Genomic DNA, 26,125 nt, shown 5'->3' with positions numbered 1-26,125 from the left:
CTACTTACGACCAAATTAATGAATGCTAATTATTCATGAACTAATTATTTTTTTTTTAATTCTTTGATTATGAATATCAAAATATTTGTAAATAAATGGTTTTAAATAAATGTTGTTCATTAATAATACTTAATGAGACTAAAATATTTACGACTTTGTCATAAGTTCTTTTGTAAAACGCAGTCCAGAGCTGTTGGGTTATATGTACTGTACATGAAAGATGAAACTCGATACACTGTAACATTAATCTAGGATAAAATTTAAAACAAATGTCGGGAAAATTAAAGGCGCAACGAAATGTGAGAGGAATATAACAAGATGCCACACTGAATTAATATTCAAACAATGCCTATCAAATGGTTCTGTGTCGATTGTTTTTATGTTTTTAAAAGGGTTAAATGCGCCGTGTGAAATCCTACCTGAGAATCGTAAAGAATAAACTTACCTAGTTGTTCTGAAACCACTTACTCTGAATTTTTTCTCCTTATCTCACATGCTGAATGTTGAGGAATATTATTTGTTTTGTTTTTTGCGTACGTTTGGTATTTTACCGTACGCTTAAGTGTTTGAAGTATTGACCTTGGTAGTCTTATTACAGTTCAAGTTAAATAGTCCGTAAGTGATCCAGTGTAAGCATGTACATGCATATTTAAAAAAAAAAAGCTTTCCAAGGATTATTGCATATATATCATATAGTGAACACTTGATTAATGCTTTTTTCCTGGTGGATTGCAATTTTTTGAGTATATAGAGGATATTATGAAAATCAGGAGAATGAAATTGCTAGTAAAATCGGAGTTCAGGTTAATGAGTGTATAATTTGGACACAGAAACGCAGCTGCTTCAGCTTCATGAGTAGAAAAGCTAGTAGATATAGTTCAGTGAACAGGTAAGGTGTACACGATATTCTGTCAAACTAAAAAATGTCAATTTTAAAACTTCAATTTTCAAGTAACTATACTATATGCCTTTATGTTCATTGTTTTGGAATTGCGGACGACAAATTTATACTGTTTTTGATTTTTTGTACCCCTTATGATATTGATTTTTTGAAAAAAAAGATATTTGTTTATCTATTATCATTTTGAAATTATTAAATAAAGTCCACCCCACATTAGGACTCCTCTACGTCCCTAGTGGATTATATTTTTGGTTTAATTCAACATTCTTCGTACGATCTTGCTTTTTTCAGCTATAAATAACAACATAGATTGTCTTTAGATATTTGTATTTATACTTTTTATGTTAAGAAGACAAACTCCCAATGAGGACCTCCTTTGACCTTAAACAAAATAGAGTTTAAAATGATTTCTGTCTTTATTTTATGTCAATTTACAAATTATACCCTGCTAAAACATAAATAGTATTAGTGCCGTGTTATAACAGGTTAACTAGTTTGCTTCCAGATTGACAGTGACTCTTCTTATTTCAGAATGTTTATTATAATAAATGTACTAACAGCCCCTTTCATAACCCACTGGAGTTGAGAAAGGGTGTTTTAAAAAATCGCTAACTTCTACAGATCTTGCAAATTATGGCCGTTATTTTCTGTAAAAAAAAATATCTATGTATATTTCGTATAAAATATTTCTACCTCTCAGTCATTTATTGGTTCATTTTACCTTCAGAGATAGAAAACATGTATGAATCTTCTTAAAGATAATCGTTCAGGTTTTTTTCCCTCATAATTTTACAAATTACTAGTACACTCTTGATTTTAATCAACAACTATTTGCACCCAAGCAAGCTTTAAATAATTGAACCTTTTTGTATTTACAGAGTCAGCAAATAACAATGAGATGCTGATAAATGCATAACGTTATAATAAATGAACAGAAGATAAAAGATAAGAAACTTTGTTACTAGCATATGTTGAATTTGCGCATCCATTCAATAGATTCAAGTTTAAAACCAAAAAGATTTGTATGGTAAAGTATTGACGGTGTAACATCATTGTTAAGCATGTTTTTTTGTTTTTTGTAATCTCTTTCTGCATGAAGAATGTTTGATCTTCATAATGCTTATTCAAATGTGATTAAAATGACGTCATAAACAGCTAGTCATTAGTGGGCAGATTAGTGGGTTTAAGTGACCGTGACATTTCAGACTTTTTTGTACTTGGATAAAAGTAGGTCTCCACGATCTACAGAGGAAAGCTTTTGTTACCACTGGCCATCTATCGGGATGTGACCCACTTTTATCTTTTCTGTTTGTCGGATACAGGTTTGAGTTTTTTGTGCTGCAAACTGAGGGACAGTAATTGTGTCGTCTATCAACCATTCATATTTTGTTAGACCGATTTTAAAATCGCAGTCAACATGAAAGGGGATAACAAATAAGCTGAAACTTATAAACTGTAAATCATATCGGCCAGAAAGTGGTCTGTGTCGGGGTGAAGGTCGGGAAGTTATAATGTAGACAGGAAACGTCTAATTTTCTAACTCAGTATTGTAGAATGAGTTGAGGCTATGATATTATGAATTAAAATGCATACAATCATTATCAAGTTTCATTATACCATAGCATAAGCGAGAGCACGTGGTTGGTGTACAGTTGTACATTTGTAGGTACAACGTTTAGAGAAATTAATTGTGCTCTTGTAAAGTACATGTAGAAAATAAAAGAAAACATTTCGATGAAACTTCCTAGTTTATCATAGAAAGATTCCTTAAGCCAATGAAGATACTTTGATAAGATATTTGACTTGTTCAGTCTCGTCCCTGTAGGAGCGATCTGATGGTTACATGTCATTTGTTGACATTCTGGCCTCTTTAAATAAAAAGATTTAATGAAATTTAGCGAAATCACATTTCCGTCTTTTTGACATTTACTGTTGGAGATTATCAACGTATGTTCCGACATTAAATTCCACTACGTTGAATAAGTACGTCCTTCCTAGAGTAATATTTTTACACTTTGTTTACGTAGAATTGGTTGGCTTAGACTTTGAACGATTCAGACTCAATCTAATCAATCAGTAGGCAATAAATTACTAACTTGCGACTTATCGCTATGTCATATGACCTTTTTTTTCGAATGTAGAGTTTTCGTCTTCTTTGGCCACACTGTGTTATGATAAACAGTTGTCCATTTGACCCACAGCGATTTTTCATCACAAATATCTCGTTACTATCGTTTTCTCCTCTTTCCTTCAGATTGTTGTATAATATCGAGTTTTGCTTTCCCTCTCGTAAAGAGACATCAGTTTTGGGGATACTTTGCAATAACAGTGCGGACATTGACATGTTCACTATCATTAGCAATTACACAAAGGTATGAAGGCCAAAGGAAATTATAAGAAACGGCTACCGTTGTTTCGGTATGTTGATAGGGACTATGGTAATTAATCAACAAGCGTTACTGACCTCCAGAATAAGCAGGACTGGAGACAGAAACCCAGCGTTTTGACGGATTTAAACGTGACGAGCTGAGGTCAACTGTGATCATGTAAGAATTTATCACCGTGAGTCCAAAATTAAGGATGACAAGCCTCTGGTTAAATTTGTTTAAGGCCATTGTATATTCAGTTGTGTTATTCATGTTGGTTGGAAATTGACAGAACCCCTGATGGTTGAATACTAATGGATGCTTAATCCATAGTCCTGGGAGAACCATACTTTTTTCTAATCATATTTGAAGGAATTATTTTTGTTACGTTTATTGAGAGTATAAAAGACAATGATAATGCAAAATAAAAAAAAATATATATAATAATAATAATAATAATAATAACATTCTTCCCAAACATAGGACATAAGACAAATTAAACTGCTTGAAAACAAAACATCCAATAAAAAAAACTCCAAAAGTGAAATTTTGCATTGAATTTTTGATATGATTTATTATCCTGTACTCTCTCTCTGAAAGAGTCTATTGTCAACTTTTTTGGCAACTATTGTTCTTTATTTCAATGTAGATACTTAAACATGAAACAGAGAGTAAAACAAATATTTCGTCTTATAAAAAGCCTATGTATTAATATAAAATCAGGTATTACATGCACGTTCATGTATGTATTTATTAAATTATACATATGGCAGTTAGTACTACAAGCTTAATAAAATGTTTACCAATGAAAGTCTAGCACAGTCGGATAAAGAGCTTTGATGTGACATTTGATTATCCAATCGCAGGTACTTATAACATGGTGTTTATTGAAGCAACGAAATGCTTTAGTTGGTAGTGTGTGTGGATATGCAATTAAAGTGGTGACAGCTTTTGATCTGGAGGTGATAAGTTCAAAACTAGCTTGAGATTTTACAATTCATCAAATTGTACCAACACAAATTACATGTATCTCGAAAAGAAATTTTGAATTATAATTTTGGTAAAAATGTATCACATTTTAACTCGACAATATATCTTAAATATGATGTTCTTTAATTCAAGTTCTAATCCCAAAGTGTTCTGTTCACCAATAAGAGCAAAGTTCTTTTAATATCTGCCCTAAAACTGAAAAGATACTCAAAGCTCATAAAAATACACGTATTTCATCTTGAATCATTGTGTGCTAAAAGCAATTATTCACTTTGTAATTTGTTTTATACGGGGATAAAGATAAAGATAAAATGCAGTAAATATTTATGGAAAATTTACATTTTTATGTTTTGAAATTGCTTTTCGAAGAAGAAAATGTGTCCCAATAGTCATCCACAACCAACGAAATAAAATAATAAAGATATTATGGGAAATTCAATTTGAACGATGGCTGCACATGTCCTATTTAAAAAACTTCCGAAAAACTTTTATCCTTGGTCCGTTGCAAAAAAACAAATTCGGAAACACATAACTTTTTATGGTGTCATATATACACCTGTGAATATCTTATGAGGTAATTATTTATGGACTCTTATAAAACTTTAGATATTGTTTAAGGTTATATTTATTTTAGTTGTCAAATTTATTTATAAACTTAAAACAGAGTAAAATTTATGAAACTGTACCTTTTTTTATTTAATATCTGATTTGGGTCACTTTGAAATTATCATTTCTCATCACTCGTGTGCATAAAGATGTGAAAATAGATACCCGTGAACATTTTTGTTTTACACATTTGTACATACATAACACAATTTTCTATGGCTGTTAAGGTTTCCTCACCTGTGATTCATGTTGAAGATTTTGTTATATAAGAAATTGACAATTTGATTTTATATCGATATAAAAAGTAAAACAGGGAGATATTCTGTCCGATCCCTGATCAAGCACAACGATATAAAGACTCGGCACTCTTCAAGCCGATTGAATTCAAAATTCACACACAGGGGTTCTGGTTTTGTTTGATTATATATCTACTATAGATCAGTCCTAAGACAGTTTGCTTCTTAGTTTTTCTATACAATGGATTATCGATCCCCGATCCACAGCAATGTTCGATAACTCAAAATAATCCGGAATTATTTTTTTTATTCGTACCGTAAATCTTCCTTTCATTTGGCCAAATTAAATTAGTCTTGAAGTGTCAATATAACACAAAGCCTTGCAACGAATTGATTGGCTTAGTGGCTCCACGGAGACCTACTACCAAGAGGTTATAAGGTTCGAGCCACCGATACAACCGGGTTTTTTCATCTTTGATCTCGACTTGTATACGTTATTTATTCCATTATTTTCATCGTGGCCAAAATTGCTATAACTTCGTAAAGTGCATGGGTACCATAAACATTCTTTTTATTTCATTTTATTTATAAAGTTTAAGGGATAAATAACATTTTTATGATAAAAAAAGAAATACTTTAGGATTAGCATCGGAGAACCTTAAATATTTCCTATATTTACGTTACCTGAAGTAACTTGATGATGTTCGTCATCCATCTACATCTTTACTAATTTTCAAAAGTTTTGAGCGCCGTAAATTGCAAGTCTACTGTAGATCCCAGGTCAGTTTTTTTTTCAAACTGTAAGCCGCAGGCCTCAAGATATTTTTAAAACTTGACTAATTTATACTTATAGGAGAAGATAATAAAATGTTGACATCAGTGATCTTCACACCCCAGATAACATAGATATATGTACATCTTGTAAACCTTTTCTATACCTGGCCATCTATTTGACAGACATTGTAAACAAGAGAGATGTTTTTTTTAGTGAAATTTTATGGACACAGAGCAAGGGGTACTGAAAATGTTTAATGCTCAAAGTTATTGCTTATGGCCTTTCTTGTAATCCCACTAATGATGTTTTCATGACAACACTGAATATAAAAGTAATTCAGCAAAATTTTCGTTTGTGATAATGGTGTGCTATAGGGTCGTGCTTTGTGTTTTAAAAATATAATGTCACGTACACATTCAAATAAAACACGAGATAGTAACATAGATAACTAGAGACAGAAATACCGTATATTATGTATGTCAATTTTAATCGGTTGGCTTAGTCGATTTATCGGAGCCTTAAGTCAAGCGATTGTCGAGTACTCGTTGATTAATGTGAAACTGTGTCTTTTTCAAATCAAATTATGCTACTGTCACATACACTGTATCTTTAACTCACATATGATTATACGCACTGGATGTATTTAATTTAATTTCAAATAAATTAAAAGGTATTTTATATTGATATCCGTTAGCCTTAACGTCTTAGCTCTTCCTTTCTCTTGTAACGCTTACACATAATTGAGATCCATATCATCTTACGCCTGTTTCATGTTAAGTTATTGTTCCGTGCCAAATTAGCAATTCAATTTGTTGACTATAAAAACAAACGCCTCGAGATGGTTACTGATATGAATAAATTTTTGATTAATACAAATGTGTTTCCCAATAAATAACTGATTATAAATAAGAACCACATAGTGATCTCTTCAAGTACATTTTTGCCTAAATTTAAAACAATAATACGATTTAAAAAATCAAAAGATATCAATTTTTAGTCTCTTGAAAATATACCAGGGACACTTGACGATGGAACAGAGTGTAACATGATTAAACATGCTGAGTAAAAGAAACAAGTTTGCTTACAAGTGTATTTTTTAAAGCAGTGTATATATTGGAATACTTTTAGCTGAGTAGTTACCCATTTCTTTTTAATATGTCTTTATTTTATTTCCACTTCAGCTCATTTCTATGGTGATGCTATAATATTCTTTATTGTTGTTTTGGTGTGTCATAATTTAGTATTATTGAATGTTTGCTACTTTTTAGTTGATCCTTGATAACTCTAAGAATTTTGTTTCTCAAAAGGACTGCCTGCATGCTGTGGCAATTTTTAGACAATCGCTTTAATTCAGGACGAAAATGTAAAAAGGTATAGGAAAGAAATTGAAAAGTTTTTAGATTTTTAGGTCACTTTAATCACTCAGGAGACCTGTTGCATTAGGTATTTGTCCGTCGTCGGTCATGCTTAATCCGTTTACAATTTTATAATTTTAAACTTCATCAAAATTACAAGGTCATTTGTTGACATTTTTGGTTTAAAGCATCTCTTAATAAGGGGACGAGAAATTGTAAAATGTATAATTACCATGTCATCCAGGGCCTCATGAGAGGAACCTAAAAGTAAAAAAGGAAAAAAAAAAGGCCTATTTTTAGAAAACTTCTTCTCTACTTTCACAATTTTAAATGGGCATGGTCATGATTTGGGTCTAATTTAATTTTACTTTGTTTTATTATTTACAATGCTTTAGGAATGTATTTCTAATGATCAAGTGGAATTTGACAGTCAGTCGTAGAATTATGAGCAAGATACAAGGCTTACAACTCTTCGGCTTGTAAACAAGCCTCGTGTCCTTTTTTGTTTACATAGGTTCAATATACCAGTAAAAATCTTTTTCAAGCCGATTTGTCTATCGCCTTATTCATTTTAAGCATAAATACACAGTTTCCAACGTTTTACGCATTCATTTTAGGTCTAAAAATGGAATATTCGCTTCAACATTCAAAATTTGAACAAAAGCTTTGTTTACAAAGCAAAAAATTGTAAACTCTGTAACTCGCTTAAAACTCAACAAATGATACTCAAATTTTGATTGCCTATTAAAAATGCATTATGAAGCAATTTTTAAACATTAAAATCGGAAAAATATTTTATGACCCAAATCGTGACCATGCCCTTTTAAAGTTTTATACAGATCCTGTTGGTAACGTGTTGACCATCAAGCCTCCTTAATCAGCAGCGTTTTTTCTTTCATCACTCTATTTTGTTGAAGAACATTTTAAATTAAACAGTTTATATATTCATATACATAATAAAGTTATATTTTACTTGATGAAGATTAATATCCTAAATGCCGGTATTTGTCTTATATACTACATTCTCAAATGTTTAGAAATAACGAATGATGGTCATATTAAATGAAGAAAGAAAAAGAAAGTACCAGCTTCAAAACTGATACCCTGCGTAAATGATATCACATATAAGCAATATCCAGGGGGAAAATGGATTTTATTTATACGGGATCCACATGTTTTAATGAACATTGTCTATTTTTGTATTATGACTTCATTAAGCTGATTTTATCATATCTATTGTTCCACAGGTGAGCGATGTGGCCAATGGGCCTCTTGTTACAACTTCAATGACTTTTCTTTTATAGAGGGGTCTGTGCTCCATATTTTTGTCAGTCTAAATGTGGTTTAATGGAATTTAAACCGATTTCCATCAACAAAAATGTGGAGAGATGACCCACTATACTTTAAAAATGTCATTTTGTAGCCCGACAATTGAACGTTTTTGAAAAATAATAGAAAGTCCGTATATTCGTGGCCAACGTCTCATATAGCATTTAAACATCGCACTTTGTTGTGAATGAAATGGCTCAGTGGTTAAAGCACCAGATTAGGTAACTTTACAGAACTTGGATTATATACAGAACTATAGGATTGTTTTTTTCTTACCGTTTTTTGAAATATTTCAAACTGAATATTGTTAGAAATTGCCCTTTGGTAAACTTGTAATATAACATATCATATATATTAAATTGAAAAAATGTTAAATTTGAAATTGTTGAATTGATACCGTGATTAGATCGTGTGGAATGTAACATTTCTTCTGTTTCGAAATGTTTGACGATTTTGTGATGCTTGCAACTCTTAGAAACTGGCAAATGATATTACAAATAAGCTGCATTCTGTCAACCAGACTGTTGCACATTTTTAAAGAGTCTACACACCACATTAAAGAAATTTGTTTATAAGTAATGTATTATTAAGGGGGAAATCTTGGTATATTTATTACAATTGAGAAAACGGTTTGAAAATGCAACATGATCATTTTCATTGGGTCTTTATACTAATTTCTCCACAATTTCAGTATTGTTAGTGGTTGGAGATGTTACAATAAAGCTCCCTGTCAATTTAACATGTCACAATTATACATGTCTTACGTTTTTTTGGCCCCTACTCCCTCTCTCATAAACAAATAATGTATGTTTTAAATGCAGTATTAGTGCAAAGAAGATAAACATATGATAATTAAAACTACTGTTTGAATAATATTATTGCTATGTAAGTGCCCTAATAAACTTTGGAAGCAGTTACTTAAGTCAGTGATTAGGCAAATGAACTTTTTAACAATTTCAGGGCTGATATTAATCTTAACCTTAACTAGTCATTCTAGGTAGAGTATAGAATACATAGAATATAGATTCTATGTATTGTAAACCATCATGCATCCTTTTGGGCTTAAGTTAGCTCTTGCAATCCCAGTCTTGATTAGCTTGCTGGTTTAAATGTGAAAAATGGATACAAAATAATGTAAGATATTAATTTGACATTGATTGAATCGTTTTTAAGAAAATATGGATAGTATGATTTGTGAAAGTTACTTGAAGAATTAGCCTCGTGTTAAGAGTTTTAATAATGAAATGTGCATTTAATATGAAGGATATTTTCAGAATGTAAAGTTTTTTTTATCGCTGCAACCTCCGTTGTACTTGTATAGAGGTCGCTACCATACTGATGATGATTTGTTTCAGTGTATTGAATGAAAAGTGTGTCAACTACACTGCCTCTTCCTTTCATTTTATTTTACTACGGTACATAAGTTTATCGTTTTAATTTCACGCCAGAATAGTTAAAACTAGATTACAATGTTTTGCTTCTGCACACAAAAAATAACCTGTAGACTCTATAAATAGAGTTATAAATGTTGTAACATTAATTTTTGATGGTCGAGATTCCAATTTTACGCTTGGTAATGTTAACTGTATTCCTTAAATACACCTAGCATTACGTATGATCTAGTCTGTTATACAAGGGAGAGGTTTCTACGCCTTCTGACTAATATATTGTGTTGACCAAACTGAGCTTATTCTGTTGACAGTGACACATCAATCAGCCAATGGTCTTGAAGGAAATGTTTTGCTCTATAAGAAAAGGTTTGTTCAAGTGTAACCTTCTTTTCTTAAAAGAAAAAATGATTGAAATACCGTATACACACAAACCATATAATGAGTTATGTACGTCGCATTTATTCAAACGGACGAACTATTAATACGGGACTAACCGAAAGTTATGGTAGTATTCCACTGAAATTATATTTTTGGGAGTCGATTTTTTATCAACTCTCCTATGCAGTTACTCAGACAAACCGAAAGTGAAACAGTGTTTGGACCTCAGCACAAATCATTGCGGCTGACAAGACTTAGTTCTTGAAAATAATTGATGAATTCGATGTAATGTATGCTAGAGCATTGTTTTTCAAGGAAACTTATTTATAAATAACTTGAAAATAGTCAGATTTTAAATGGTACGAACAGTTTAAATATTTTTTGTAGTCGTATGTATTCCTACACAAGAGTTCAATATAGTCTCGTTCAACTCGACGCTCGGTTGTCTCCGTTAATCCTTGTCGGAGAATAACGGTGTTTGCGGAGCGTTTGGTTGAACGAGACTGGAGTTCAATATTGCTTGGATCCATACAATTTTCGAGAAATATTTCTATTACTGATACATAGTTTGATTGAATTAATTTTATCTTTAAATATTATTTAGCATGATTTATATGGGGGTTTCTCGACATTCTTGTCGAAAAAGTCCAAATATTCATATTATAAAAATGTGCGTAATTCAACTTCATGAATTGGAAACTACATGTACTTGTTATGCAAAATAACATATCATTGATTTTAAAATAAATAAACATCGACAAAATCAACTCCCGTCAGTTCTTCGGTACTTTGATTTACCATGCTTTTAAAGTCACCTAGGTATGCCGTTTGTCAATGCAATTTGGTGAAATCATTCAAATGCATGTATTATGTATCCTACATGTTTTAACAGATGTATCTTGTCAGGAAAGTTTTATTTCAGATTCTGGTCTATTTGTTTTTGTTGTTGTGGTTGTTGTTGTTGTTGTTGTTGATGATGATGATGATGATGATGATGTTTGTAATTTTCATGGTGACGATTGAATTGAAGGTTGTGTAAAGCATATGATTTTGAAATTGAACATTTAAAAAAAATAAATCAAATGAAGTTTGTTTATCAAAATAAAATATAAAAACAAGCAATTTAAAAGATTATCATTATATGAGTTGCATGACCTATCCCCGGTTGCATAAAAAGGGGAAAGGGTCTTTTGGATTAACTTTCTTTAAATCAGTTCACAGACTCGTAAACTGTTTAACTTCAAGTGCGTTAATTGAAATTACCACAATTGATAAATTGAATTTAGATCTCAGCTGAAAGAAAAGCTTAAGAACCGGATCACCTATTTCGGATCATTTAATGCCGTATCAAACATTTTGAAGGATAAACCCTCAGAAAGCATAAGCTGTTACCACGTTGGGCTTAGTTTCACCTGTGTCAGTAAGAATCTCCGTTTGCTTTCATAATCATTTAAAACTGTGACACTTTTCAATCCTTAAACATTTACCCACTATATTTTTGTAATTTTGGACATTGATTTCTCGGTATACATGTACGTGACCAGAGATGAAGACAACAGCTCCAATCGTTTCACTTCATCTGATAATCCGCACACAAAAATAATTCGTTTGAAGATATATCTTTCGAAAATCAAATCCCGTCAGTATTTTCACGCCTTTGATTTTATCACCGATAACTGTGCAGTAACTGTACGCCGGGTTTTTCTGTTTAAGGTTAAGTCTGCTTTAATGGGATGGAATCTCCGTTGTGATATCTGCGCTGTAAAATATCCCCGGAGTTATAAAAGAAATATTGATTAAGAGGAAAATGCAAATGAAATCGGTAGATATGATGATTTCTATGATATAATCTCCTTTTTCACAGGTGTGCAGCCTTTTTAGAATCTAGTGGTATCAAAATATTTGGTTTTTTTGTGTGCTTTTATGATCCATTGGTTTTTAAACAGTCAGTTTCAAAGTGATCTGTATAAGATAGTAATGCTCATAAACGTATTTTTGACTTGGCATTTCTGTACTGATTATGTAAATTTGAGAACAGATTTTCCGCTTCAAAAATGTATGCGTACTTTTTTGGTGTGTTCATTTCATAAAATAATCCTCATAAATTAAAGTACTGCCACAAATCGCCAGCATTGCTTAAAGATACAGAGGCCTATTTTTCAGTCAGGTATTTGGGTCAGATTTAGTTGCAACCAAAAGCTCATAAGCAGTTTATGGAAGTAACATAACATTTCACACCTGTGGTAATCTGGGTATTGTATAGCAAAGGTCCCAATCTGATTTCTCTATAAACTTTGCTTTAAAATGTGTTCCTTTTTTACACCTTGGTTTTAAGACGTGGAACTAATGCTTTAAGTTGATTACCAAGTGTTGTATGTAGCTACAAGTTTTAATCATTTTATTGCACTTAATTAATTCACCACTATCTTCCGTGATTTTTTATTTTTAGAAAAAGAAATATGTTGATATGATTCGTTATAGAAATGTTGAAGCATCATCATTTTACATGAAATAACCTTTAAGGTGGTATAAGACATCTGTCGGTATTGATGTGGATTAGTGTGCCTTAAAATTTAAATACATTCACTGGTTTACAATTTTCAAATTCTTACAAAATTTAACCAAACATTCGTTTAAAAAATTCTGGATAGGTAAAATTTCCAAATCTTCAGCGGGGTTCGAACTAATGACTTACAAATTCGTTGTGAATCCTCTAACCCACTGCGCTACGCTGTTAGGGAACAAATTTGGGAAAGAAATTATTCATAAAATTACACTTGATTGGAGTTTGTACTTCGATAAATACAGAGAAAAACATGAATGTGCCCCATACCACCTGTATTTGATTTTGTGCATGAAATTCTGATATTTACTAAAGCAATCTGTAAGAATAAGAGTATATTTTTTTCAATTTCAATTTAAGTACGTTTTGCGTTAAATTCTGTATTTCGGTTAAAGGTTTAAGTAAAAAATCAAAATGGAATCATTCGCAAGTTCTGTTAACAGTGAACTTATTCATTGTTTAAAAAATGAAAATTAAATCATTCGCAAGTTCTGTTAACAGTAAACTTTTTCATTGACTCTGCTCTACCAGGATAAGGAGCCATCCCTCGTCTCTCTGTTGTTGTTGTTGCCCTATGTTGTTTTCCGCATGGTCATCAGGATTTGAAGAATGCTCTTCCATTAAAAGAGTTTCGAAATATTAATGGCAACTCATAAACTAACTTTAGGTTCGTGGACTATGGTCATGAATGAGCAAACAAAAACATGTATTACGAAACCCAACATTTTACAAAAGCGATCTCTTAAGTTGATAATCATATATTTTTACCTCTTTATTTCTATTTTAAGAAACCCAGACGTCCAAATTACAAGTAAATGACGAGATTTGACGAATGGATCCTTAAACACCCAGTAGAGGGTTAGTCGGGGATTAGCGAGCTAAGAGCGCGCACCTGGTCCGCTACAGTCCGGGGTTTACTGATAGGGGAGACTAGGGGAGCGCCACCGTGCGACGGTACAACAAGGGGGTGACTTATTCACTGAATCACGCCATCGGTACGGGAGACTGGATGGTTTATTTCCTCTGATAAGGTATAGTCTTTTTGTTAATCATCGTCTCATCATTTCCCTTAGCGACAGCGTACAGCTTAACGACGCTGTGTGATTTTGAAAAAAAAAAATTAATGAAAGAAATGGGTAAAACAAACTGCTAACTAATTTTGTTCTTTTTATATAATTGTTGTAATTTTTTGTTTTAAACTCTAATTAATTACTTTTCTTTGTAATTAAAAAAAGATTCCAACACGCAAATTAGAATCAAGAAACAGTTTTTTTAAATCAAGAAACCGTTATGAATTTATTCTTCAATAAAAGTTGGTCGGCTTATCAGAAATTGAATGTTTATGTAATTAACAAACATTGTTCACATTTTAAAAATTATTCTTAAACCATTTTTCAGCTGTATTTTGAATAATTTATAAATTTTTTCAGATATCTTAATAATTGCCAAAAAAATTTCGTAAGCTAAAAGGAAAGAATTTATAAACAGTTTAAATAAAAAATAAAAAAGTTTTAACCGTGTTTAAAATTTGGTAAATCGGCTTCTTTGACATTGATTTGATGAGCTTTCGTCGTTCATACATGTTGACAAACGAAGTTACGGCAACATGCGCACATAGTACTGGTTCAACTGAAATGCCCTTGCTATGCCCTTTGTTAATTTCACAGAAATAATGGCCTATATTTAAATGACATACCGCATAGTACAAATTAGTTCTTTCCAAAACTCTTCGTCGCGAGTTTTAATGAGACCGCTTCCTGTTATGCGGAGACTTATTAAGGTCCGTTTCATCAGTGATTACCGCCCCTAGGAACGTTATTTATTAGGTTATCTATGTGATCTCCCTTGACCGCGACTGGTCGCTGTCCGTTCCTATTTCCGAGTCGATATAACGAGACTGATGGACCTGTTCTCCGTTATGTGTCTTTCTGTTAATTGCGACATTCCGCCGTGGTTTCATTAAGGGTTCCAAGTTGAACAAATGATCTCTTTGTAAACTATCTAACCTTGTTAGCATGTTTTTTTATATAATAATTATATTGTCGATAAAATTGGCCATTTCACTTCTAATGAATTGACCGAATTTCGTTTTGGACCTGATTATCTAAAGAAGTTAGTAAGTCTTTAGTTCGAAAATGAGAAACCAATTCTCTGTTCTTTCTTATAATTTAGAATAACTTATTATTTCAAAAAGTTTCAAGAAGCAGACTTTTATTGGAATTATACTAACAGTATTTTACTGTCACCTGGTTATAAGTAAAACACTTTTTTCTGTACAGAAAATTGGCATACAGAATAAGTTTGGATTTCACCTCACTTCGCTGTAACCCTGAAACTTTATTATTGGTATTTGGCATTATTTTGAGATAATTTCATACAAGTTGGATTTTTCCGCATGATAATTTTCTCTAATTTGTAAAGTTGTATTTGCGATACCATCTGATGACATCCACGAACACTTTTCAATCGTTCAAAGTTTGCTGATTTGTTTGATAAGTTTTCTACATGTAAAAGTCATTAATTGAACCAATAAAATCGATAAAATATGCTTACTGAAGAAGACCTCGGAAAATAAATATAGTAACATCTTTTGGCGGCTTAATATTACGTTCAAAAAACAAAATTTAAATGAAGTTCAAAATATTTAGGGATATTACATGTTGAAAAATAACCTACCACAAAGGTCTCAGAAATTCTGTTTATCTCAATACCAGTTTTGAATTGAGAGATTTTGTTAATACTTCTGGATAAAATACCCGTGTAATTGACACCTGGCACTGATTCTACTTAACAAGATGAAACTTTAATGCCTCCTATAAAAGGAAGATGCCCCCGAAAAGCTCCGACAAGCTTTTGGGTTATTTCTAAGAGCCTTTCAGAAATATCTATTTAAACCTGCGTACGGTCTGAAGTCATTTTGTGTTAATTTGAGCTTATTCCATCTAACGATGCATTTACGCCGTTCAAAAAAAAATTAACCTTAATTGAAAGAGTATTGATTGAAGTCGTTTAAACAGGATGTGCATATAGGTCCATGAAATATCTGAAGGGAAGATCTTCTACTGTAGCATCAGGTTTTCATTTGATGGCTTGGAAAGACCGGGAAATAGTATTCCGCCAGTAGTTTTGTGTTTATCACCCATTAGGGATCAATTTCTCGTGCATACCTTCGAATATAGAGGTTCGCAATCAGTAGGAGAAGTCAGGATGTTACTATTGTGTATCTATATATTTGTTATCGACAGCGAGTGAGACCTGGACTTATGAAAGCTAGATTTAACTCTACTGCTTTGTTGAGAGAGAGAGAGAGAGAGAGAGAGAGAGAGAGAGAGAGAGAGAGAGAGAGAGAGAGAGAGAGATTTTATGGACTATTCTCCTGTTGACATACCGGTATTATTTTATGTACATTATTGTTTATCTGATTTGCTATTTCATTTAATTTTTGCGTTTAATATTTCAGGTTGTACAGTTTACGGAGAAGAATCGGGAGAAGTGTTTTATTAATAACTATGGCAGAGGATGTGATTGAATATCATTTAAATAATGAATAATAACAACTAGGAGCTATATCGAAGTATTTCGCTTCCATTATAATTGTTGGCTCATTCAGCTAGCGACAACCATACTTTAACATAAGCCAGATAGGGAGACTCGCCGGATAGTGGTGGGGCCCGGAATGATGGACGATTTAAACTTCCTCTCCCCTTATTTTGAACTGAACTTGGATTTCCTCAACCATTCTTTGTTCAACTTCAGTCTGGCTAGTCTCAACATCTCCCTCAGCGAGGTGTATCATGATGATTCGATGTATCAGCGGAATCTGTTGATGTACTACTTAATGGGAATATGCGGGATGGCGGTGTGCGCGTTTGGGATCATCGGAAACATTCTGTCAATTATTGTTCTGACCAGAACGTGCATGAAGAGTTCTACGTACTCATATCTCACGGCGCTGTCCGTTAGTGATTTATTATTTCTCATTTTGACGATGTTCATACTGTCGCGCGACTCCGAGAAACCGAATCAGGAAATTTCATGGGGGAAACCCTTCTACATCAAACTATTCCCATTTGTTCATCCTTCAGCCATTACATTTCAGGTGACGTCAATTTGGCTCACGTGCGCATTCACTGTTGATAGATACATCATGATATGTCATCCATTTAAAGCGGAGCGGTGGTGCAAGCTCTCAACGGCACGAAAAACGATTGTTGGCGTTTTTGTAGCCGGGTTATTATTTAACGTTATTCGTTTTTTCGAATACGAATCCTCAGAAATCACTGTCTCAACAAACGACACAAACCCTCGACAACTTGTGATAAAACTAACAGACCTCGGGAATAGCGAGGAGTTCCGAGAGATCGTCCATTCGTGGCTCTATCTGACCTGTGTGGCGGGAATTCCGTTCCTGTCCTTGTTAGTGCTCAATATCTTTCTCATCCATGCAGTACACGAGTCTAGGAAGAAAGGCAAACAGATCAACGCGAAGGAGAAGCGACGGAACGATACAACTATAATGTTGATTGGGGTGGTGGTCATCTTTCTGATCTGCCAGGGACCAGCGTTGATATCACGCATGATATGGGCGTTTGATTACCAGAAGGCGTTCGTCTCGGCGCCGTGGTACACGTTTAACGAAGTCTCCAATTTCCTTGTCATTTTGAATTCCGCCATAAACATCGTACCATATTACTTTTTTGGTAAGCGCTTCAGAAGCGAGTTTTGGAAGATCTTCTGCAAGTGTTTGTTAACGAAGGAAGATATTCGGAATTTGACCAGGAAACTTAGTACATCTATGCACGAACGCCAACAAAGCGTTGTAAGTCAATGCGAGAATAACGATATTAACCAGTTACAGATGTTTCAGAAATCCAAAGCGTTCAAAAAGTTAGTCAAAAAATACAAGTCAGTCCCAATAGATGAGGAAAATGAAAATGACATTGACCCTAGGCCCCAAACAAACGGAAGACATGAACGGAACCATCTTCGAGTGAAATTCGAACCCAACGGGAACTGTCGAGCCGAGATCGATCTCTGTGACGCGTGCCAAACTAAAGCCTTATTGTGACATTATATAGTTGTATCGTATTGTTATGGTGAAATAATTTATTAAAGATGTTATAGTCCTTCTCATATGTTGTTTTGATATCAGAAACATTATTCGGATATTTTAATTTTGGAGAGAGGAAGTGGTAGATGGAAAAAAGAGAGAGTTTTGGGAGATAATATTTATATACGTGTATGGCCATAGTAATATTAATGTACATCGTTTGTTCTACTCATATATACTTATTAAAGTAATATAGCTATCATCATTACTATGATGGCATAGTAAATTAAAAAGTCTCTAGATATTCCGTCAGTTGTTATATTATTGTATATTTTTTGTTGTTAAAGAAGGGGATGAAGTTGTGTGTGAGAACTGCCTCACAACTTTTAAAGTATTTGTTAAACGAATAAAAATACAATATTGTTCTTCCAATCTTTATGTTATTGTTAAACAGTAGGTTAAGATCTCTTACAGGGGCATGGTCACGATTTTGGTCCAAAATTATTTTTCCGATTTTAATATTTACAATGCCCCAGTAAGGCATTTTTAATAGGCAACCGAAATTTGAGTGTCATTTGTTGAGTTATAAGCGAGTTATAAATCTTGAAATTTAAGTTTGTTTACATTTTGAACGTTGAAGTATATAAAAATGTCAGTTTTAAACCTAAAACGAATGTGTTAAACGTTGGGAACTGTTTGTCTATGTTTAAGATAAATAAAAAGATAGAAAAATAAGCTGAAAAAGATTTTTTACTGGTATATTTAACCTATGCAAACAAAAAACAGGGCACAAGCCTTGTTTACATGACAAAGTATTGTGAGCCCTGTATCCTGCCTATATCTCTACGAATGACTCTCAAAAATTGTATTTGATCATTAAAGATGCATTTCTAAAGTATTGTAAATAATAAAAACTGAAAACATTTGACCGAAATCGTGACCATGCGCCTTTAAGGGGGAATAACACACCTAAAAAAGTCACTCTAATGATCAAAAAATGATTTGATTATGAAAAATTTAATGATAAATAAACTGTCAAATGAGCGAAAAATTTGCAGTTTGGGGATAAAAAAAATGAAAATCTTAAATTTTCAATTCAGTAAGTAACAATAGAATCCCTGGCGGGATTCGAGCTCTGGATATTCGGATCGAAAGCCCGACACTTTATCCACACTTTATCCACTAAGATACATACTTTATCCACTAAGTTACATACTTTATCCACACTTTATCCACTAAGTTACATACTTTATCCACACTTTATCCACTAAGTAACATACTTTATCCACACTTTATCCACTAAGTTACATACTTTATCCACTAAGTAACATACTTTATCCACACTTTATCCACTAAGTAACATACTTTATCCACACTTTATCCACTAAGTTACACACTTTATCCACACTTTATCCACTAAGTTACACACTTTATCCACACTTTATCCACTAAGTTACACACTTTATCCACACTTTATCCACTAAGTTACATACTTTATCCACTACTTTATCCACACTTTATCCACTAAGTTACATACTTTATCCACACTTTATCCACTAAGTTACATACTTTATCCACACTTTATCCACTAAGTTACATACTTTATCCGCACTTTATCCACTAAGTTACATACTTTATCCACTACTTTATCCACACTTTATCCACTAAGTTACATACTTTATCCACACTTTATCCACTAAGTTACATACTTTATCCACTAAGTTACACACTTTATCCACACTTTATCCACTAAGTTACATACTTTATCCACTAAGTTACACACTTTATCCACACTTTATCCACTAAGTTACATACTTTATCCACACTTTATCCACTAAGTTACATACTGCCGTTGGTAAAATCTTTTTGCTGAAACGAAATGTCGTTTCAATCAGAGGTCAGCCATTTTGTGATCATGTGTTATTTCATCTTGACAACTCTACTTTGAATTGATGGTTAAAGGTTTTTAGCTCACCTGGGCTGAAAGCTTCTATGTTCACCTTGTGTTCGGCATCCACTTGTTTAACAGTCTGTCTAAACATTTTAACATTTTCGAATTCTTCTCGAGCACCATTGGGCCAATTTCAAACAAACTTGACACATCGCACTTTTCGATTAAAGAAGTTAACTTTAAAATTTGTTTAAAAGAATGGCCATGCTCTCTTTAAACAAGGGGATAATAAAGAAGAAAAAATGTAGTTTAAATTCAAATTTGTTCAAATCATTATCCGCACGAGTAGGGTTGGGGGTATTTTCCCTTTAGAATATACCGAGTAATAACTTTAAAAAGATATCATAAACCTTCAGGCCAGATAAGCTTAAACTCACGCGGAATCATCCTCAGGTAGTGTAGATTATTTTTTTTCAAATTAGGATCCCTGGGTGTAGGGTAAAGTTCGTTTAAAAATCCATTTGTTCAGATAAGCGGTTGCTTGACTGGAAGCATCCTCGGGTAGCATACATATAAGTTTGTTCAAATCATGAATTCTGGGTGAAGGGGTGCTTTGGTTAATTTTTATACTTTTAAAAAGAAAGAATTTTTGTTTAAAATCTTTTTAAAAGCAATTTCTCCAGATAAACTGAAAATTGAGTGGAAAAATCCTCTAAAAGTGTAATTTCAAGTTTGTATTAATCATGATACCCGGGGGTAAGATGGAGCCACAATCAAATTTTACACGGGGAACGATATGAAAATATACGCAAGAAATTATGAATGTTTAGCACGATAATGTGTAGAGAACATTTTAAAAGTTTAATTTTTTTTAAAAGACCTTCTCAACAAAATTGTTAAGATATTTTAGGTTTGACTTCTGCTTTTATCAGAGTTGTGGCTATTGTTACTCAGGTGAGTAATGTGGCTCTTATGACTCTTTTCTTAAATTTCAAACATGAATCGTTTTATGATAAAGCCTTCAAATAATGATACTAAGATTTTAGTGATCAAACTTCTCTACACTATTTGGAATGTGAGTGTTAGTATATTATACATTTACCCTGACTACTCTACTAATTATGATTTAACCACGAAAGTCCGAAACAAGTTCTCAAAAATTTATATGTTGGTGATTTTTTGGAACCTGTTCAACATATCGAATTCAAAAAATATATAAGCTTCATTCAAGGTTTTTTAGCTTAATTCTTAAAAAGAATAAATAAAAGATCGTGTGTTTTGGTTTTTTTTTTGTTAATCTGTAAATTAATCCACAATAAAATATCACTCACGATAAAAAAAAAATAGAAACTGAAATTATATTACACGATTAATATTTTAAATTTAATCTGAACACTTTAAATTCCAAACCAACGCTGGCCTGAATATTAATTAGATCAAGTGAAAATATATCACACAGTTTAACGTGTACAAGGATACTGGGTTCTTTTGTTCAAACTCGGTTGTAGTAACATTTGTATCTGTAAGTTAATTGAACCTGCATTTAGTAAATAAAAAGTAAATTCTCATTGCCATTTGCAGTAATTCAATTGATTATCAATTGTGTAATGCTTTTCATCGTGTTATTTTTTTTTATTTCTATCATGGTCGATTGAAAGATTTTTTTTTCAATTTCTGCTCGAGAAACTAATTATCTTATATTAACAATCATTGATGAGATTTGTTTTTAATTGAATTATGAAATATTATATAAGTGGGTTATTTTGATAGTTGAAAAAGTTCATAGTCTAAAATATATTTAAAAACTTTTAAAAATGATTTTCATTTTCTCCGTGATTTTTCGGATTCTTTGACAGAAATAAAGGATTGCAATTATTCAGACCGGAATCACCTTGAAGGGACCTTTCTAGTCAATCACTACTCTCTGAAATGATTGGGCGGGCTCTCCGTCGATTGTTAAGCATTATAACGCCACGTGTGGTCAAGGTGTCGTTAAGGGGTCTACACGAAATAAGAATATCTTTACAATTTAACTTTTTGAAAGGGTTCCGATAATCTGGTGTTTTGTGTCTGTGATTAAGCATATTATATAGGACTTTCGGTTAATGACTGCCTCTTTGTTGACCTACAGCCGACGTTGTGTATTATACTCCGTTTTATAATTACAGATTAGAAAAAATGCGTAAAACTGAAACATATAGAGTTCTTGTTAATTTCAGAGTTTAATACAGTATGCGAAGGTATAATTTCATCCCTTCCATTTGTTTTTTTTTTTCTGTTTTATGCAATCATTTAACAGACTTAGTAAGTTACATGTACGTTTGAGAAATTATTAGATAAGGTGTGTATTAATTTTTTGTTTTATTCAGTAATACTTTAATTTGAAAAAAAAATACATAAGTTTTGATTAGTTATATTGTTAATCGATTTATTAAATGATTTGATAATTAAATAATTGATACTTGTCAAAGCAGACATCAAGAGTCATCCTATTAAATATTTTTTTCTTAGTTTATTAACTATATGGTCAAAAGGAGATTCATAAATAAAGGCGTAATCGGTGTTAAATCTGCCTAAAAAATACATTTATTTAACAAATTTAAAAATCATATTTTTCTTTGATATAAACTATTTTTTTGTTGAATAAATTCAATAAGGATTGGCATACGGACACTGCCTACATATATATTCTCTACTCGTATAAGAACGTCAAGTTACTTAGTAATTGATGAGTGTATTCTATAAGATTCAGATGTACATGTAGTTGTACCCGATTAATTGATTTATGACATTAAAAAGTTTTTTTTAAGTGAATTGTAGAGTTCAGCAATCAATATTTTCCAGAAATATGATTATTATAAATACACAAAGATGCTATGACCATCATACATATATAAATCATACATAATATACAAATACTAACACATTAAAATCAAAGGTTTACAATGAAAATGAATTGCGATTAAAGCAAACTGTTTCTTTACTCGGGTGCTTTTTTAAAAAAAAAAAACACCACATACTTGAAATTCATTCAATTGCGTCTCAAACTAAGCAACTGTGCAACTTGAAATTTGACGACTCTGGCCAGTAATACTTTTTGATATGTAGATTACCATATTTTATACATTCTAGGTTGAAGCGAATTAAAAATATTCATCTCCAATATTATAAATAGCAAAAAATCTACAAATGAAATTTCTCTAAAGTTTCTGACATCGATGGGCCTTGTAAACAAAAAACAAAAGAAAGTGCTTTTGTAATAGCATTTCGGATGATGGTTTTAAACGACCATACTGTCCGGTGTTATTTTATCGTTATAATGTTTCTGTGGTGGGGAGAAGAGGGGTAACTAAATCGCCAAAAATGTAATTTTCTAATTGCAATTAATCAGAATCCTGTGTTTATAACAAAATGATAACAAAAAGGAAAAATGAAACGAATCTACGCTGGTGAGAAAAATTAGTTCTTATTCAAGGTATATTTATATATTTATCATTATGATTCAGAAATCAGATTATAGTTGGACCTTTTCCTCGTGGCAAGATAGCTAATTAACCGTGATCTCCAAACAAAGGCATTACGACCGGGGTGTTGGTAATGGGTTTTAACTGAGCGCATAGGGTTATTACTCGGATTATTGGGTATTATCGGCTCATTCTGCATCAAGAATTTTAAGTACGGCCTATATTGTAGGCAACTTTTGTCTCTGACACGTAACTCACAGCCCCGACCACTCAAACCAAATATGTAACTAAAGCTTATTATCTGTGACTTCTTTTGTTTTTCTCCAATTCTGTTTGCTATGTCCTGTAATATATTCTTAAAACGAAAGTCAGACTGGTGCATAGCGAGGAATTTGGTTTCAGAATATTGTATATAAAACGTAGATTAAGATCTTTAAATATGTATTCCAAAACATGTAAAAAAAATAATTAAAAACAAATAAGATTTGCCATTTAATAATAATTTTTAAATTTGTTCACCTGAGCCGAATGCTAAAGTGAGCTTTTCTGATCAAAATTTGTCTGTTGTCAAAATTTGTGGTGGCAGTCGGGAAAAAAAAATTAAAAATTTGTTGGCAATTTTAAAATCTTCTCAAGATAATTTGATCAGAGAAGCTGAAACTTGTGTGAAAGCACCCCCAGATACGAAAGTTAAACATACGAATATGGGGAGACAAATTTTAAAATCTTTTTTTAATCAATATATACTCTATATAATTGTCTAGATATTTTGTATTTGGTATCCTTAGGCTGATTTGATTTGAGTTGTTCGGGAGAATTAAGAAATATTTAAAAATATGTACAAAATATAGTTTTATTGTGTTGAGGATGTTATGATAACTCAAAGATTTTATAATTTAATATACAAAGTTTTTAAAGTGTTTTAACCTTACTGGTTGACAGGCAAGTGACTTGCATTGGTCAAGGGCATAAATACATACTTCGAAATGTCGTTGTGTGTACAAGCATATTGATTTCAAAACCACTTGGAGGAAATTAGCGCGTTACGGAATCAGCAAGTGATGCACTCAACCGCAATTAATCGAAGCCAACTCTGTTCAAATGCTCTCTAGACGTTTTAGGTTGAAGATCGGGAGCAGAAAGGAATCTATAGGTTGGGGATATACAGAAGTAATCTATCCCCACTCCAGACTCATTAACGGTCGTACAACAGCTAGATCGGTTGGTGTAACACTTCTTTCCAATGGGAATTCCTTGGAAATCTGTTCCATCGACGCGATCAAATAAGACATCTCGCCAGGCGAGTTATTGGTAATCATTAACTTTTTTACTGGCTGAGTAAACAGGGCTTGCATATTGTTTTGCCTCCCCCAGTATAACAGTAGAACATCTTGTCTCGTTAGAATCCTAGATGAGAATTGAATTGCAAACTGTTTTCTTCTGGCTGAACGTTTCAAAAATTAAATTACGATAGTGGAGTGTTACTAGTGTATTCATACATTGTTTAATGATAACTTTGGAACTTTATCCTGTTTACTTTTTTTAGTGGTTTTTTTTACAAATCAATTTGAAGAAAATGAAACTTTGTTCACAAGTCGGAAAACTCATGTCATATTAACAAATTCTATAAACAAAAGATTCCTGGCCATTTCTATCAACAAATGCCTAATCATTTTGAGTTAATTCTTTAATTTATTTAGCATCAATGATTAGGAAAACAAATGTTAACCATGAGAAATGTTAGTTCAACAGCTGTCTCTATGGACTCTGTAGCTGCAGATAAGCGCGGGAAAATTCACGCGGGTGGTGCTAGCGCAGTAGAACTACTGAGTATATTGCTATTAGCTTAAATGAAGTAAAAAATGTATGTGTTGTTGTATGTGTTACTAGTCTACGATGCTAATGTTGACACAATTAAAATTCTACACTGTACGAAGAGCACGATAAGGGTCTATGGCTTTAAATTAAATGTGAAGGTTCTTAGGGATAAAGATCAAATCTAAACTTATCTGTGCAAGTGGAACAAAGATGAGAATCACTTTTCGACGGTGTTTTTGCAAGCACGATGGAAATATACAACAGATAAATTATGTAGGTGCTAGCACTATAACAATCTCTAATCAATTATGTATGTGCCGGCACGATAAAAGAAACTTCTCCGTTCAATGCAGTAGATGTTTGCCATATACAGATAGGTCAGTTACTACTTGATATATGAGTTAGTGTACTATTCAGAATCCAACGTTCTCCTGTTTAAGAAGACTACAATATTAATGTAACCCCATTGATAAACAATACTTGAGCCAGTGTGTATGTTGAAAGATGTATTTGATTACAGTAACTGTAGCTAACATATTAAGTATTGTATATCAAACTTGCTACTGAGGTGTTTCGATTAAAAGAAAATTAAAAGAAAAATTAGTTATATTTTGATTGGTTGCAATAACTTTTTCACTTACTGTTATCTTACAAATGTACATATTATATATTATATCGCCAAAAATACATGACCTGTCCTGCGTACGCTTACTAACCACGACACAACTAATTGGAAAACGTTTCTCCTTTTAAAACAATACTTACTACCAATGAGGAAGCGAATTCTTCAGGGGGGTTTAAAAAAAAGGTGTAATGTTGTTTATAGATGCACGCGTAAGCATTTATGCGTTTGGTTAAAATTTCTTCACAAAATTTTCAAGGAGATAATCAGGTCAGGGCATGTATTACCGGGGTATTTATGAGATCGAAACAAATTCTGATACTGTATACAGGGTTATGTTTGCCCCGAGATATTTTTTTCGCCCCTTTTCACTTGCAAATGACCCGCCCC

General features: G+C 32.5%; 2 protein-coding genes across 10 annotated transcripts in view; both read left to right on the top strand.

Annotated features, from left to right (window-relative positions):
• Positions 1 to 18,367, top strand: part of LOC105331946 (FMRFamide receptor) — a 36,614-nt gene extending 18,247 nt beyond the window's left edge. For 3 of the 4 annotated variants that reach the window (XM_066082777.1, XM_011434336.4, XM_034452008.2), the window contains 2 exons: positions 13,679 to 13,921; positions 16,351 to 18,367. In XM_066082777.1, the coding sequence (XP_065938849.1) occupies positions 16,567 to 17,958 (1,392 nt within the window). In that variant the 5' untranslated portion in view covers positions 13,679 to 13,921; positions 16,351 to 16,566 and the 3' untranslated portion in view covers positions 17,959 to 18,367. Of the gene's footprint in view, positions 1 to 874; positions 890 to 13,678; positions 13,922 to 16,350 lie in introns of those variants that run through there. The other variant, XM_066082778.1, reaches the window with a different exon arrangement.
• LOC105331947 (general transcription factor 3C polypeptide 1) overlaps positions 1 to 26,125 on the top strand; it is a 245,419-nt gene that overhangs the window by 215,495 nt on the left and 3,799 nt on the right. The window lies entirely within an intron of this gene.

Source organism: Magallana gigas, chromosome 4 (assembly GCF_963853765.1).
Source record: "Magallana gigas chromosome 4, xbMagGiga1.1, whole genome shotgun sequence".
NCBI lineage: Eukaryota > Metazoa > Mollusca > Bivalvia > Ostreida > Ostreidae > Magallana > Magallana gigas.
Note: the sequence above shows the minus strand (reverse complement) of the source record. Positions and strands in the feature narration are given on the sequence as shown.